This window comes from Cavia porcellus, unplaced genomic scaffold (genome assembly GCF_034190915.1).
Source record: "Cavia porcellus strain 051 isolate PalLab524CR breed Dunkin Hartley unplaced genomic scaffold, mCavPor4.1 scaffold_32, whole genome shotgun sequence".
NCBI classification, from domain to species: Eukaryota; Metazoa; Chordata; class Mammalia; order Rodentia; family Caviidae; genus Cavia; species Cavia porcellus.
The window spans coordinates 18,917,604-18,933,672 of NW_026947515.1; the positions used below are offsets into that span (position 1 = coordinate 18,917,604).

At 35.9% G+C, this 16,069-nt stretch overlaps 1 protein-coding gene across 8 annotated transcripts in view; it reads left to right on the forward strand.

Annotated features, from left to right (window-relative positions):
• Cdc27 (cell division cycle 27) overlaps positions 1–16,069 on the forward strand; it is a 72,541-nt gene that overhangs the window by 14,750 nt on the left and 41,722 nt on the right. For 7 of the 8 annotated variants that reach the window (XR_010045246.1, XM_013148350.3, XM_013148351.3 and 4 more), the window contains exons 2-4: positions 5,702–5,777; positions 8,953–9,100; positions 10,565–10,690. Coding sequence is in view for 7 of the 8 variants with exons in the window: in XM_013148350.3 (XP_013003804.1) it covers positions 5,702–5,777; positions 8,953–9,100; positions 10,565–10,690 (350 nt within the window). In the remaining variant the exon portion in view is untranslated. Of the gene's footprint in view, positions 1–5,701; positions 5,778–8,952; positions 9,101–10,564; positions 10,691–16,069 lie in introns of those variants that run through there. The other variant, XM_013148355.3, reaches the window with a different exon arrangement.

The window sequence follows — 16,069 nt, forward strand, 5'->3', positions numbered from 1 at the left end:
TTTAAAAGGACTTGGTATGTGGCTTGGTACAAAGGCTCTTGGTTCTATCCCCAGTGTTGCCAGTGTGTGTAGAGGGGGGGTGCAGTTTAAAGAAATCATTTTCTCCACTATCATGATGCGAGATGTATAGCTTATCTTCTTGCCTCAGGATGTTTCCTCACAAGACTTGCCAGAACAAGCTATTCTTGGCCAAGAAACAAAACAAAATTGTCCCATTCCTGAAAGGATTCAGATGAAACTGGTAGTAAAATCATGTGTATCTCCAAAGAAGAGCCTTTGGAAAAGAACCCTGAGGGCTGGGGATCTATACCTTAGTGGCTTAAGCACCTGCCTGGCAAAGGTTAAAGTCCTGAGTTTGATTCCTAGTACCAAAAAAAAAAAAAAAAAAATTAAAAAATGGAACCCATTTGAGTCTAAGGAACTGCACGAGGTGACACACATAGTTATAGTGTATCAAGCTGAAAATATCACCACCATCCAGGCAGATGGACATGTGTGTGTTGGGGAGCCTGATTTTTCTATTTTTGTGTTCTACAGTAGCAGTTGATTCAGTAATAAATATGTGAAACGCAGAAAGGGAGGAAGAAGTTTGAAAGAAAATTGCCTTATGGACTGAGACTAGAAAAGAGGGGACAGGTTCTAGATTAACCTTTCCTTAGGAGCAGTTCTATAAATGACTAAATTCATTAAAAACCTTTTTAATCCAAAATTTGCCCAGTTTGAATTATTAGTGCCTTTATTATTTCATTTTTTGCTTACCTAGCATCTGTGACTTGTAACATTTTGAATTTCAGTAAGAACACTTCTGCTGTTGGTGCTTCTTAAGACACTAATATTGTACTGGTCTCTAAAATCCAAAAGAAAAAGGATTTTTCTAGATTAGTTTATGTCCTCTTGCCTTTTCCTTTAAAAATAAATATGTACATATATACAGTATAAAACTATACAGGTTTTAAAACTATAAAGATTTAAAATATGTACAAATTTCTGGGTGTGACAGCACACACCTGTAATCTCAGAATTTGGGAGGCTGAAGCTGGTGTATCACTGCAAGTTCAGGGCTAATCTGTGCTACATAATGAGTTCAAGGCCAGCCAGAAGTACATCATGAGAACCTGTCTCAAAAACAAAATAAAATATATGCAGACTGCTTGTATACTTAATTTTTTATATGGGGAGGTTTATCCATAGAATCTACCACAATAAAACGACAACTATATCTAGTAAAGTGGAATAGTTCTGAACCCTAAATGCTTATCACCAGTAGGAAAGTTTAAAAATAAGGATTCCTAAACTCAATTTCAAGTTTCAAGAATTGTGATTCAGTGAATTTGGGATAGAGAATTATCAAGGAAGTGTTCAGAGCCACTGAACCAGACAGGAATAATACTGAAAAGTTCTTAATAACAACAGAAACTGTTACGAGGTATTGCTGTATACTTAGAGCCTAAAAAGTGCCTATCTTATAGTAAGTGCTCAGAAAATGATGAATGAAGAATGGTAGAACCTTGCAGTTCACTAAAGTTTTTTTTTAAAAAGACCACCCTACCTTGCTTTATTATTCATGGTAAATCATACCAAGCCACTTACAAAATTATAGTATATACCTTTGTACTCTGATTAGCTAAATATTTTGTTGCCATCCACCACAGGCAAGTGCTATTTAAAGTAAAGAAGACTTTTTTCAAATAGGAAGGGGACCAAGAGATGAAGAAACATGGGAGGAGGGAGGAGAAAAGAATGAAAAAAAAGATAAAAGTATCCTCTCTACATATACCAACTCCCCATTGTGAATGTAATCGTTATGTACCAATAAAAATAAAAGTAGGGCCAGGGATTTAGCTCAGCAGCATAAGCACCTGCCTTGCAGGCGCATGGTTGTGAGTTCGATCTCAGTACCAAAAAAAAATAAAAAGTAAAAGTAAAATCCTTGGTCAGTGGTATGTAGAAGAGTTGTCAGCAATAAATATGATAGAAGATTTTATTGGGGGTTCTGGCTGTTTCAGCACCACTTATATTTGGTACAATTTTTATTAAGTGGTTTTCGTGGGGGAAGATTCTTACTGTAATCTAACAGGCCCTAATTATATTTAGGAGCCTTCAGGTTTTTTGTTTGGTTGGGCTTTTCCCTCTTATTCCATCTTCTTTTTTCTGCAAGTAATAGAGAGGACAAGTCTTTTAATGTATGATATATTTCAGCATTGTAAATGTTCCTTTGTGTATAGTTGGGGACCATTATGGGATTAGTTCATATGGAGGAGGTATTCTAGAACAACCATATATGGTTGCTGGCAGAGAACTAAAATATGGCAAAATTACATTTATTTTAACTGCTTGATCTTTTGGAAATCATGAGTGGGGCTGTTGGGATAAATCAACCTTTGGTAACAAATTATCTTTAGTACAAAGGCCTTAATTATCTGGAAATTCTAGGATTTCTGTGATTTAGGATAGTCTAGAAATTTATGTTTTTATGTATACTGTTGAAATCACCTTACTGACTGTGCATATTCCCTTAGAGAATACTGGAGGAAAGTGGAATGGAAGCTGATACTAAATTTCAGACGGAAGAAAGACTTGTATGTAGCCCACTTAATTTGGGTAGATTGATTGGATTGGTTCCTGATCTCCACCATAAGCTATGATAAAGTCCAAAAAGATATATGAAGACCTACAAGAGGCCTTGTAACTCAAGTGATTCAAACTTGCATTTATGTATAGATGTATGTATGTGTTTGGAAGTGTGGTGCTTGGGATGGAGTCCAGGATTTTGAGTATGCTGCCAGCTCTCTGCCACTGAGACCCAGCCCCAGACCTTGCACCTTTGCTTTAAAAAAAAAAACTTGGGGGTAAGGATGTATAGCTAAGTGCTTACTTAGCACACTTGAGGTCCTGGATTCAGTCTCTACCACCAAACAAACTAAAAAGGCACACAGCTTGAAGGCTTAAAAATTATTTTGTTAACATCTTAGATTGGCATTGAGTGAGACAGCCTCTTGGTATTAGAGATACCTGTTGAGCAAGTAAATTGTTAATTAGAACAAATATTTTAGAATTCAAGCATGTTTAACCAGTAGCCCACAGGCCACTTGTCCTCTTTTTTTTAAAAAATTCAATGTTGTAAGACCCCTAAAGGTGTGTGTGTGTGTGTGTGTGTGTGTGTGTGTGTGTGTACCAGGTATTGAACTCAAGACTGCGTACTTGCAAGGCAGGCTTTTACACCACTGAGCTAAATCCCTAGCCCTGTATCACTCTTTTAATGTAATCCAGATGGTCTGTTGTGATATTACGTAGTGGTAGGCAACCAGATTTTTACTTGTAATCCTTATTAAGTCACTCAAAGGATTTTGAACTGGTGTACATGCTAAAAATTAGAAAATCACATTATTATATTGAGCTGTCAAGTATCTCAGAAGTAGTTTATTACCAGCTTAGAGATGTAGCTAAGTGGTAGAGAATTTAGCTAGTATGTCAGCCTGGTAAATGATCTATTTTTTTAAAATTGGGGGCTCTTACTCCAGACCAGTAAAAATTTAAGCTTGACAATGCACAATATAGGCCAGGCTGTGAAATAACAATAATTTATATTGTTAGTTGAAATATAAATTAAACCAAGGATTTTTAAAAGTGATTTGATACTGCTTAGTAATTTCATTCCCTCCTATATACAGTTTTTTTTTAAATTTAATTTTATTTTATTTTTGGTACCAAGTGTCAAACTCATGACCTCACGCTTGCCAGGCAAGTACTGTGCCTCTGAGCTATATCCCTGGCCCCTGTATACAGTATTCTATATCCTGATTTGGAGAGTTTTGTTGTTGTTGCTTTTGGTGGGTTTTTGTTTTTGTAGTATTATGGATTGTGCCTTTAGCCTTTGCACTGAGCTATGCCTCAGCTCTTTATTTTTTGTTTTGAAATAGATCTTGCTAAATTGCCCAGGCTGAGTTTAAACTTTTAATCCTCCTTTCCTTACTCAACCTCCCAGGATGTAGGAATATGCCACCACTCCTGGTTTGGAAAGATTCTTAAAGTTGTACTCCAAGGGATGAATATACACAACTGTTTGTTGCAACGTTATTATACTTGTTTAAAGATAAAAGCCTCTAAATATAACTCAGATTCTGTGTATTATAAAATGCATAAAATTTATTTTGGTGTATTTATACAATCAAAACTTTGACTAAGGGGCTGGGGATTTAGCTCAGCGGCGTAGGCGCCTGCTTTACAAGCAGGCAGTACTTCAATCCCTGGTACCAATAAAAAAGGAAAAAGACAAAAAAAAACTTTGACTAATCAGCAGTAAAAGTAATTGAACTATACACACATCGTTAGCCATGAATTTTCAGAATAACATATTGGAGGTTTTAAAAGTAAATCACAGCAAAACACATACAATAAGATTTGTTTATTTAGTTGGAAAACTAATCAGAGCCAGGCTGGTGGTGCATGCCTGTAATGCCAGCACTTGGGAGCCTGAGACAAACGGATCACTTCACATTTGAAGTCAGCCTGGGCTACAAAGTGAGTTCAAGGCCAGCCCGAACTGCATAGTGAAACCCTGTCTCAAAAAGACAAGAAAAGTATTCAGGTGTGATGACACATGCTACAAATACTCTTAATCCTAGCATTCTTAAGAAACTCATGGAGGAAGATTGTATTTTGGAGCCCCACCTGAGCAATTTAGGAACCTAGCAAGACCCTGTCACAAAATAAAAAATAACAGTTAAAAAGCAAAAGGGTACTTGGTTCTAACCCTAATACTGGAAAAAAAAAAAAAAAAAAACAGTTGAAAACTAAATAGTGTATTTGTTTTTGTACAAAATTATAAAGACTACTCAAAGTGCAATGAAATTAAGAACGGTAGTTGCTTCTTCAGGGCAGGAAACAGTTATGTTATTCACATCAGGGAGAAGAACCCGTAAGGGGCTCTGAAGATAGTGATAAATTAATTTCTTGAGAGTGGTTAGTGCATTGGTCTTAGAGGCCTTTGGTCATTGTTAACTTAAAATGCTTTTGTGTTTCTTACATGCTCTGTGTGTTCTTTTTATGACTCTTAAAAAAGAAAACTAATCCAAATAGGTTAAAGGTTGGCCTTATTGAAACTTTACTTATTTGCATTTTAGAATGGTTACTTGAGTGGTAAGAACTGAGTAGCATTGAAATAATAGGTGAAAAAAAATACATTAAAAATAAAGTAACAGGTGAAGTTTTTGTGGGAGGATAATACAATCTGAGTATCTTTCATGTGTATCATAAAAAATGGTTAAGAGCCTGCAGTTTAGTTGGGTAGGCAAATGATGGTAATATAGTGTAAATGATTTACTAGAAGTGTATTAAGAAAAGAAATACGCTAGAGAAGAGCCAGGAAAGCTTTATGGAGTACATAGTAGTTAAGCTAGATCTTTAGAGATGAGCAGTTTATCGAGGGAGATTGGTGAGGGAGTCAACAACATTCTTTGATGAAGGAAAAGAAAGTGTAAAGGCATAGAAGCCTAAAAGTCCATACATTGTTGGAAAATGGAGATATGTTAGGAGCCATACTTGAAGGGCCTTATCAACATACGATGGAGTTTGCTGAATGTTAATTGGAGATTTATCACTTAAATTAGAAATACTAGATTCAGTATTATGTTAAAGGCTCTTCTAAAAATAACTTTGAAGCTATGTATTTATACTTTTATGTTTTTTCTTCCACTTACAGGCTGCTATATGGCAAGCACTAAACCACTATGCTTACCGAGATGCAGTTTTCCTCGCAGAACGACTGTATGCAGAAGGTTTGCAACTGTTCATTTGTATAAAGCCATAAATAAACAAAATATATGGAATCCTAGCATTTTTTGTAACTCACAGGAACCTACCTGTCAGTTTTTTTGTTTTTCTTTATAATTAACACTAGTTCATGAAAGTGTTACCTTGTATCTTTGTGGCTACCTTCATACTAAATTTAGAAACTGTAGAGTTGAGTTGGATTTATAGACTATGATTTATTTTATTCTTTTCTAATCTTTAGGGTTTTGTGCCTGGGTTTGTCTCCCGTTGGAACATACTCTGAAGCACATTTCATAGAATTAGGTTCTGTAATCATGCTACAAAGTCTACTGATATAATTTAAGTATACATTTGTATAACCTTGAGCAAGTTATTTGATGTCTGAGCATTTCAGATTTTTTTATTTATAAAAAGATAATTCCCTCCTAGAATTGAAAAATGAGATAATATATTTAAAATACTTGGCACAGCCAACTGGCATGGTAATAAATGCTCAATAAATATTACTCTGATAATGCCTATGTTGTCATTAAATTATAACTTTTTCTAAAATGGTGTTATAGATAGTTATATGTGGCTCCCTCTCCCATTCATTTACATTTCCGAGGGTTTTCATATTATGGATGTTCAACTAATAAAATTATGCAAATTTTACACAATTCAAAAACCTGAAATCTTAAACTAGCATTTTGGATAAGAAATACTCAACCTGTATGCATAAGGATTAGCACTATTTATGATTTGATATATCCAGTGGAAAGTCTTAGAATGTAATGTACCATCCATAGGTAAAAGGGACTACTGAAGTTGATGTAAAAACATAAAAGATAAATAGGCTGTCGTGGCAACACTAGTACTTCCAGCACTGTGGGAGGCTGAGGCAGGAGGATTGTGTCTTTAAGGCCAGTCTAATTACATAGCAAGATCTTGTCTCAGTGAATTGGGCAGGGTGACTCAGGGTTCCCTGATTTTAATTCTCATTACTTCAAAAGAAAAAAAAAAGGATTAAATCTTGCTCCATTTCAAAAGTGTACTCAATTTAGATTATAGAGCATCACAAAGATGGGATATCGGGCTGGGGATTTAGCTCAGCGGCATAAGCGCCTGCCTTGCAAGCAGGCAGTCGTGAGTTCGATCCCTGGTACCGGTAAAAATACAAAAACAACAACAACAACAACAAAGATGGGATATCTAGATAGTTTAAAAACATTGAAAGACAGACTAATTCTATTCCTGTGTGATAGAAATATATCAGGAAGATGCAAGGTTAAACCCTTCTTAATTATTTTGGACTTACATTCAAAAACTTTTCCATTTTTGTGGACACCCTGATTATAAGAAGCCAAGCTTCATTGGTGGAGGACTGAAAAGGGGAGGTTGAATTTGGACCTACAAGTATGCATTTGTTAGTAAAGCATTACAGTGGCTAGAAGTTAAACTGATTTTTAGAAGCAACTGTTTTTTGTTATAATCAATAGTTTTTAAAATTTAATTTGTAAGATAACAGATAAACTAGACCTTTACAAAATCTAGATGAAATTACTTGTGATGAAATTACATTTTAGTTTAGTGAAATTAATAATCTGTTCCTTACACAGAAGAGCTCTTTCATCATTTTTTGCACCTGCAGCAATAATACTATTGCACATTCATTAATGTGCCAAAATTTCTTATTTACTGTGTTTTTCTTAAATATGTACTGTTTTTTGCACTAATATTTCATGGAACATTTTAATGTTGGGTTTTACTTGCATATGTATATGACAAAAACTTAGTCTTCTTAAGTCTTCTTTCAATTTTTCTTGTATCCCAAAACTTGGAATAAAGCTAACTCTTCAGGAAAACGCGGCAAGTTTGTCTGGTACTGTAGAACAGTAGTTTTCAGCCAGGCATGGTGGTGCATGCCTGGAATCCCAGCACCGAGACAGGAAGATTGGTGCAGTTTAAGGCCAACCTGGGTTTGAGGCCAGTCTGGACAACATGGTGAGACCCTGGCTCAAAAATGAGTAGATAAAATAAACAGACTAACAAAAGAACAGTAGTTTTCAAACTTTAACTTGCCGCAGAATCACCTGAAGAATTTGTTAAATATTACTGCTTCCCACTCTGAAAAGAGAGCATACAAATTTTCATTTTTAACAAATTTCTAAGTCACTGGTGTAGAGACCTCACTTTGAAAACCACTGGTTTGGAATTTTGATAAACCTTCTGGGATTATTGCACATGGGTTTGTGATTTATCCTTTTTCTTAAATCTCACTATTGTCACCTCCACTCTCATCTAGCTTTCTAGCTTGGTTAGGAGATTGGGAAGACAGAAAGGAAGTGATAGTTGGTTTGGAAGTCATACAGTATAAAGAAGGAGGGGACAGTGCCACATTTCATTGGGAGGGGAAAGGAGGGGAAATTTTCTATTGTAATTAAGAATAGGGCACAAATTGTTAAACAACGACTCTTGGCATTTAACTAGTTGGTACGTAACTGTCACCTGAATGTTAGAATGATGTGTGCACTCACGATGTAGTTTTGTTTTGTTTTTGTTTTTTTGTCTTTTTAAGACAAAGACTATGTAATTCAGGGTGGCCTTGAATTTACTTTGGCCTAGAACTTGTAGCATCTTCCCGTTTTAGCCTCCCAAGTGCTGGGATTACAGGCATGTACCACTACGCCTATTTTTTCATCTTGAGTATAGTTTATCATGTGTGCATATGGTATTAGAAACGTTTTATAAGATCTTTTTAATGGGAAATTATTTCCGATTACTAATTAGTTTTATTTATTCTCAGTTTTTCTCTAGTGAAATTTGACTTCTATAGGCCTATAGGGTTTATTAGAAAAGTTCTGCCTTAAAACAAGATACTGCTTGACTGGTAGTCTGTTTAAAAGGTAGAGGGTTGTGTGTGTTTGCCTTTCTTAGGGATTTATAGAGTACCATAGCTGTCTTCATTGTATTGTTTCCTTAGTTCCTTGTAGGGATAAGATAATTCGGATCTGGAGAATTAGCTTTTCTGTCAGCAACATACATCTTTATAATTCAAATTTGAATTGATAATGATTATTTTAGATCAAATAATATGCATAATTTTTCATTGTTAAGCTTCATTGTCAAATAAATGATTATTATTCATTGTGTTGAACAATAGCCAATTTCTTCTTTTTCTTTTTTAATATCTGTTCTTAGTACACTCAGAAGAAGCTTTGTTTTTACTGGCAACGTGTTATTACCGCTCAGGAAAGGCATACAAAGCATATAGACTTTTGAAAGGTCACAGTTGTACTACACCACAATGTAAATACCTGCTTGCAAAATGTTGCATTGATCTCAGCAAGTAAGTAAAATCTTTTCTGGGTAATTTTGTTATACTTACATTGTAGAATTTTGGATGAAATTGTTCTGACAGATTAAATTCTGAGCATGATTTTCTTCTCTCTTTTTAAGGAGTTCAAATCTGTATATTTCAGTAACATTTGAAATGTTTACCTTGCAATCTATACCATTATTTTTGTTACAAAGGTATATCGTTGGTATGGTGATAATTAGACAAATTTAACTCTGGAGAAGCTTCGATTATAAATAATTCATACCTATTTTTGTAATCATTAAAAATAATCATTTCCTTTCCTCTACTGTTAGTGTTAAATCAGTTTGAATACGCTTAAAAACCTAGCTTTACATGATGACTGTATTTGTCCAATGACTGATGACCTTTTAATCAATGCTAGTTAAAATATCTATGAGATTTCTGAGACAAGTATTATTAGATTATTTTAGATTTTAAAGATTTTAATGTTAATTTCTTAAAGATATACATTTTTATTTAATTTGCCAATTAGTCTCATAAGCTGATTTTTACATTGTAATTCTTAGCCCATTTATGCAAAAATGTAGTGCTGAGGATCAAATCTGTGACCTTGACATGCTAAGCAAGTGTTCTACCATGGAACAACATATCCAGCCTAAGTAGTTATATGCTTTTAAAGTCTTTCTGAGGTGAAACAAAAATTATATTGACAGTGAAAGGATATTTTCATAGTCTGTGTTTTCAACTTTAAATAGGAAACTTTTTATTATATTTTTAGTCAAAAACTTAAAACCATTAACACTCTGTTGTGCTAAAAATACATAGTGAAATGTAAAAATGCATTAGGAAATGTTTGTGATTTTCTATATCAAGAAAGCATAATTGACAGAAAGTTGAGTGCTATTCAGATTTCTTTCATAAAACCTAAAATGACCGAAACCATTTAAGTAATGCAGTTTTTTTTTTTTTTACCTCAACTTCTAAGAATGGATAAGTATGCAGTTTTAATTAAAATATGCTAGTCTTAATTTGCTTGCACTTTCCTGTTTCAAGGATTGGTAGTGCTGAGGAGCACCACGTGTTGGATAAAGAGTCATGTTTTTCCCCAATATAATTAATCATTTTTTATTTCTTTCCACATAAATAATGAATAAGAAACTAAGTTTCTGCTTATTAAAACTAAGAAACTGCAGAGACTAAGGTTAATGACTTGTCTTTTAAAAGACAAAAGCAAGGGTTTTTTGGTACCAGAGATAAAATGGGCGACCCCATGCTAACCAGACAAGCGCGTGAGCCACTGAGCTCACTCCCGAGCCCACAAGTGAAGTTTTACAATCGTCAACTTCTAGCTTCCCAAATGATTGTAAGCACAGTTTTCACTATTGTAAAATTATGATTAGCTTACTTTTTTCCATCTCCGTAGTCATGATACAGGATGTCTTCATGTGATACATTTTGTATTTTTTTAATTTATAAATTTATATTTTAAAGACTTGCAGAAGGAGAACAGATCTTATCTGGCGGAGTGTTTAATAAGCAGAAAAGCCATGATGATATTGTTACTGAGTTTGGTGATTCAGCTTCCTTTACTCTTTCATTGTTGGGACATGTATATTGGTAAGTAAAATAAGAGTTTCTTACATGAGATATTTTGTAGTTTTTAATAACCTATTTTGATCTGAGTTATCAAATAAAACTGGACTGAGTAGTACAAAATCTTCTAATTCCATGAATCTGAACAATAAGAATTACTTTTGCCAGTTAAATTGTTAAACCAGTTAAGTTAATTTTTAACTTTTTAATTAAAAATGATCCCATTTTTAACTCTTCACTTAACCTTAATGATATACAGCAGCACTGCCTAACAATTGAGTGCATGTAATGTTCATTTTTTTTGTTTTGGGCAAAGAGAGTCTTTGTTGGGTGCCATGGCATACCTGTAATCCCAGGTCTTCAGGGTCTTAAGCCCAGGCTGATCTCGAACTTGCAACCATCCTCCTGCCTCAGCCTCCAGAGTTGTGGGATCACAAGCATGTGGCACCACGCTCGGCAGATACAATATTTCTGTTTTAATATTTAGCTCTTTGGTCCATTTTGACTTTAGTTTAGTGCATGGTGATAGACATGGGTCTTGTTTTAGTCTTAAGCATGTAGAACGTCAGTTGAAGAAAAAATCAGACTCCAGTTTCAAAAACCAAACCCAAAAATGGGTCTCTGACATTCATGGACATTTCTCAGTAGAAAAAGCAAATAAATATATGAAATATATGAATAAATATATGAAAAATGTTCAAAATTATTGATCATTTGAGAAACACAAAACTATGTCAAGATTCCATCTCCCTCCAGAAAAATGGCTATTATCAAGAAAATAACTAACAAATGCTGGCAGAGCTGTGGAGAAAAGAAAATTTCTCTGTTGTTGGTGGGAGTATAGGCTAGTACAGCCACTGTAGAAATCAGTGTGGAGATTCCTCAAAATATTCGGATAAACAATTCCGTTTGACCCAGCCATTCTATTCTCCCTCTGCGTATATTCTCAGAAAAATTAAAAGAAGCATGCTACAGCAATACATGTGCAGCATAGTTTGTAGTAGCTAATTCTTGGAAGCAACCCAAATGCCAATCAACCAGTGAATGAATAAAAAAGATGTGGATTTTTTTAATATAATGGAGTATTACTCAGCCATAAAAAGAGAAAAAATTGAGACATTTACAGCTAAGTGGATAGACCTTGAAGCCATAATCATAAGTGAAATCAGACCCACATGTAATACCATGTTATTGTTCAGGTATGAGAAACTGAAAATGTAAATAAGATCATATATGTATAGTAGATATTGTGAAATAGGAAGAAACTGTCCAAAAGGAAGGGGGAGAGGAAAAGAAGGAAGGGGAAGAAGAAAATGAGAAAAAAAGAGGAAAATAAAAACCAAGCTTTGTAAACAGGCAGAGGAAGAGGATTTGAAAAGAAGGGATGGGAATGGGGAAAATAAGAGGAAACAAGATATATCATGCACAGATACAAGTTCCCTATAATGAATGTGGTCATTCTGTATTAGTAAATTGTTCTAATAAACTTAAATTATATATATATATATATATATATATATATATATATATATTACATATATATAGACACACACACACATACACACAATACCAAGTATTGACATGCATACAGAACAATAGGATCCTTCATACATTTTGATTGGAATGATGCTCATACATGAATATTCATGACAGCTTTATTTGTAAAACACCAAATTTCAAATAACCTAATAATATAGTGGTTAAGCGGATTAACTATTCCATATGATGGACTACTACTTTGCAATAAAGAGGAATAAACTAATGATGCATATAATGATTTGGATAATAAGGAAGTTAAAAAAAATGTTCCAAAAGTTTAAATTTTATGTGATGTGTTTTAAAAATTTGTTCCATAATTTTATTAAGGATTTAGATTGACTTTATTAATTTGTACTTCATATCCTTTTTATCTCTCCCCTTACTACAAATTGATTTATCATTTGTTCATATTTTAGTCAGAAGACAAAAAGTAAGCATACAAAAGAATAAGAACAGCATGTGTAATTTTATTTATATAATGTTATATAAGGAAATTACACTGATGAGGAATGGATGAATGATTTTGACAGGTTAAGATTAGAATGAGAATGTAACTATAAAGAGGTAGCTGGGGGCTGGGGATTTAGCTCAGCGGTATAAGCACCTGCCTTGCAAGCAGGCAGTCGTGAGTTCGATCCCTGGTACCGATAAAAAGGAAAAAGACAAAAAAGAAAAAAAAAGAGGTAGCTGAAGGGTTTCTTCTGAATGTTAGAATAGTTTTGTCTTAGTTGTGGGAGTTAAATCTGTAAATGTGATCAAATTTTGTAAAACTACACATACAAAGGAGCATATGTAAAAGCTGCTAAAATCCAAATGTGTGCTGTGGTTCATAGTATTATTATCAATGGCAGCTTTCCAGTTTCAATAATTATAGTGTGATTATGAAAAAGTTATTGGGGGGCCGGGGATTTAGCTCAGCGGTATAAGCAGGTGCCTGGCAAGCGCGAGATTGTCTTTCATTCCAACTCTTTTGGAAACTCCTTATTGGGTTTGCAATATAGACACCCATTTAGTAAAAATGCTGTCTTAAGTTTAGAGCATCCCAATCAGTTTAATTTTCTTAAATCTTTGTCTCTTTTATTTTGTCCCTTTTATTTCCCAGGTTAGATTATTATAATTCTTTATCTGATTTCTTTCCCAATTAGCTCTTCTTTGTATGTTAGATCTATATCTGTTATTGTAGTCGGGGGTTGTACACAGAGAACAATTCAGATCAGGACATGAAGTTTATAATATTTTTATAATAGTCACTGTGAATTAACACAGGAAAATGCAGGAAATCTATCCACAATGCCAAAGACATACATTATTTAGTCAAGAGCCTAAACCTCACAGCAGTGTGTCCCACATGAGTCCAGATAAAAATCCAGAGCTCAGGACAATGCCTCCACGAGTCCAACTGGAGGTCCAGAGCCCACAAGAAGGACTCACGCCAGTCTCTTTTACGGATCCGTGCCGGGAAGACCTAAGGGTCAGCGGTGGAAGCCAGAGAGTCTATGCCAACAGGATGAAGGAGCTGTGTTAGTGGGATGAGGGTTCTACACTGGAGCAGAGAAGTCACACTCACAACAAAAGACCAGGGCTATCCTGAAAGGCACCACAGCTGTCCTCAACCACACGGAGGCCCCGAGCTCCTCTGATGACAAGCACAGTCGGGTACATGCCAGGAAGCAGCATGATGAGTTCATTCTGGAGACCAAGCAACACATGTCTTCCCCTCTGGAGCCAGGAAGGAAGCAATGCTCTATGTGAGGACCAAAGCTTCTCTAGGAGAACCAACAGCTCAGACAGCAACTCATAGGAGAAGCCACAATGCCTCCTTAATGCCTCAACCCTTACATCTTCACAAATTGCCTTCTCAGGGGCACACTGCTTGGCCTCCCAGGCCCTTTGCAATCAAGGTAGAAGCCATCTTACCCTCAGAATTTGTGCATTTTCCTTGCATCTAAAATCAGCACCTTGTGGATGCCACCAAGGTTTGCTGCTAGCTGAAGTAGTAGCCAGTCTTTTTTCTCTCTTGGCTGTAGGGGTCAGTTGCCTGGATCGCAGGGCTCTGTTTACCTGATTGTGATGAAAAGCTTCTCGGTGTTGCCGCCATTCTGGAAACTCATATGGCCTCTGTTGCCATTCTGGAACTTCATGTGGTCTCTGTTGCCATTCTGGAGCATGGCACTCTGCAGCTTTTCCCTCTGAACAAATTCTTTCACCTTTGCAATGAGGCTGCAAAGGATGGGGACCGCTTCTTGGGATGCCCCGGGGCCATCTTTCTTATCTCTCTGTTTCCCATCAACAATCAGAATCTCAGCTCTGTCTTTACAATCCACAGCCTTCTTGGAATTTTCCTTCTAGCCAAACTTACAGCATTGTAAATTATCCTGCTGGGCTCTTTGCGCTTGATTTGAAACATATAGCTGGCTGAAAGCCCCCAACAATAGCTATGCCACAGCCTCAATGTTTGATTGCTTTTTAATTTCTTTTTCAAGATTAATCAGTCCATTGCCCTTTGTCTCAGTCTCAGGCAAGGTCTCTGGGCAGGAGCAAAATGCAGACAAACTTTCTGCCAAGCCGTAACACACATCATGTGGAGCCCAACAACCAATGCAGTCCTTCCCAGCAGAAACCTCCCAAGCCTGGTCTTTACCAAGAGGCTTTCTATCATCAGCCTGCTGGTCTCCTGAGCTCTGACCAGAATCTCCTCTATGGAACAACCTAAGCTGCTCCAGCTCTATGCATCCAGAGGCAACATGTCCGAACCTTTCTAAATTCTGTCTACAAGCCATTTCCAAAGCCTCTCAAGAAACATGGTCAGGTATAGTCACAGCAAACGACCCCACTCTCAGTACCAAATTCTGTCTTAGTTACTTTTTACTTGTCGCTGAGACAAAATACCTGAAGCTCAAAGTTGGGAAAGGAAAGGTTTATTTCTTACAGTTTTGGAGGTTTTAGTCCACACTCAGTTGGCTCCAAGGCAGGCGGGCATGGCTGGGCCGCAGTTTATGGCGGCTTCAAACAGCAAGCAGGAACCAGCGAAGAGCAAGACACACCTTCTTCTGCCATTACGTCACATCCTGGCTCCACCCCTGTGTGGATGGAGCACTGACACCATCAATCCAAGCACTAGACAATGGACCATCACAAATGCACAATTTAAACTCATGAGGCCTGGGGGCCACAGACATAAACCATGACATCTGTCAATGTGTATCTAGTCTTGTGGTAGATACTAATTTTGTTGTAAATGTTTCATGATCTATTAATCTAATCATATATAAGTCAAATTTATTAAAAAAGTCAGCCTTGCTAGGGCTGTAAGTATGTATCTTAGTGGTTCAGTCCTAGAGTACTTGCTTAGCATGCACAAGGCCCTAGGTTTGATCCCTGTGATCAAAAACAAAAACAAGATTTGCCAACTCATTAAAAGTGGAGGGCCAGGTTATAGCTTAGTGGCTCAGCACCTACTTGGCAAACTCGAGGTCCTGAGTTTAGGTCCCAGTACAAAAAAAAAAAAAAAAAAAAAAAGTTGAGAGAATTTTCCTTTTGCTAGCTTAAAAAGAGAAATAAAATTATAATTTAAGAAATAGTGGCAAGAGATTTTTCATTACTGAGGGTCACCTATTGTATTTTTGGAATATTTTTCACTGAATGGTTTTATCATTGGATTAAGTCAGTTTTTCTACCATTTTTCTCACCACTTAAATAATTCATAAAATCCCCTCAGGGCAACTTTATAAATTATTAACAAAAGTGTGTTGTGTTACATGTACAAGCAAAGCGAGGAATCAGGGCTTCTTGGAAACAATAAAGGGGAAGGCTAATATAAAAATAAGAGGATCTAATTCTCTGTGCTCAGAAAATGTCCTCAAC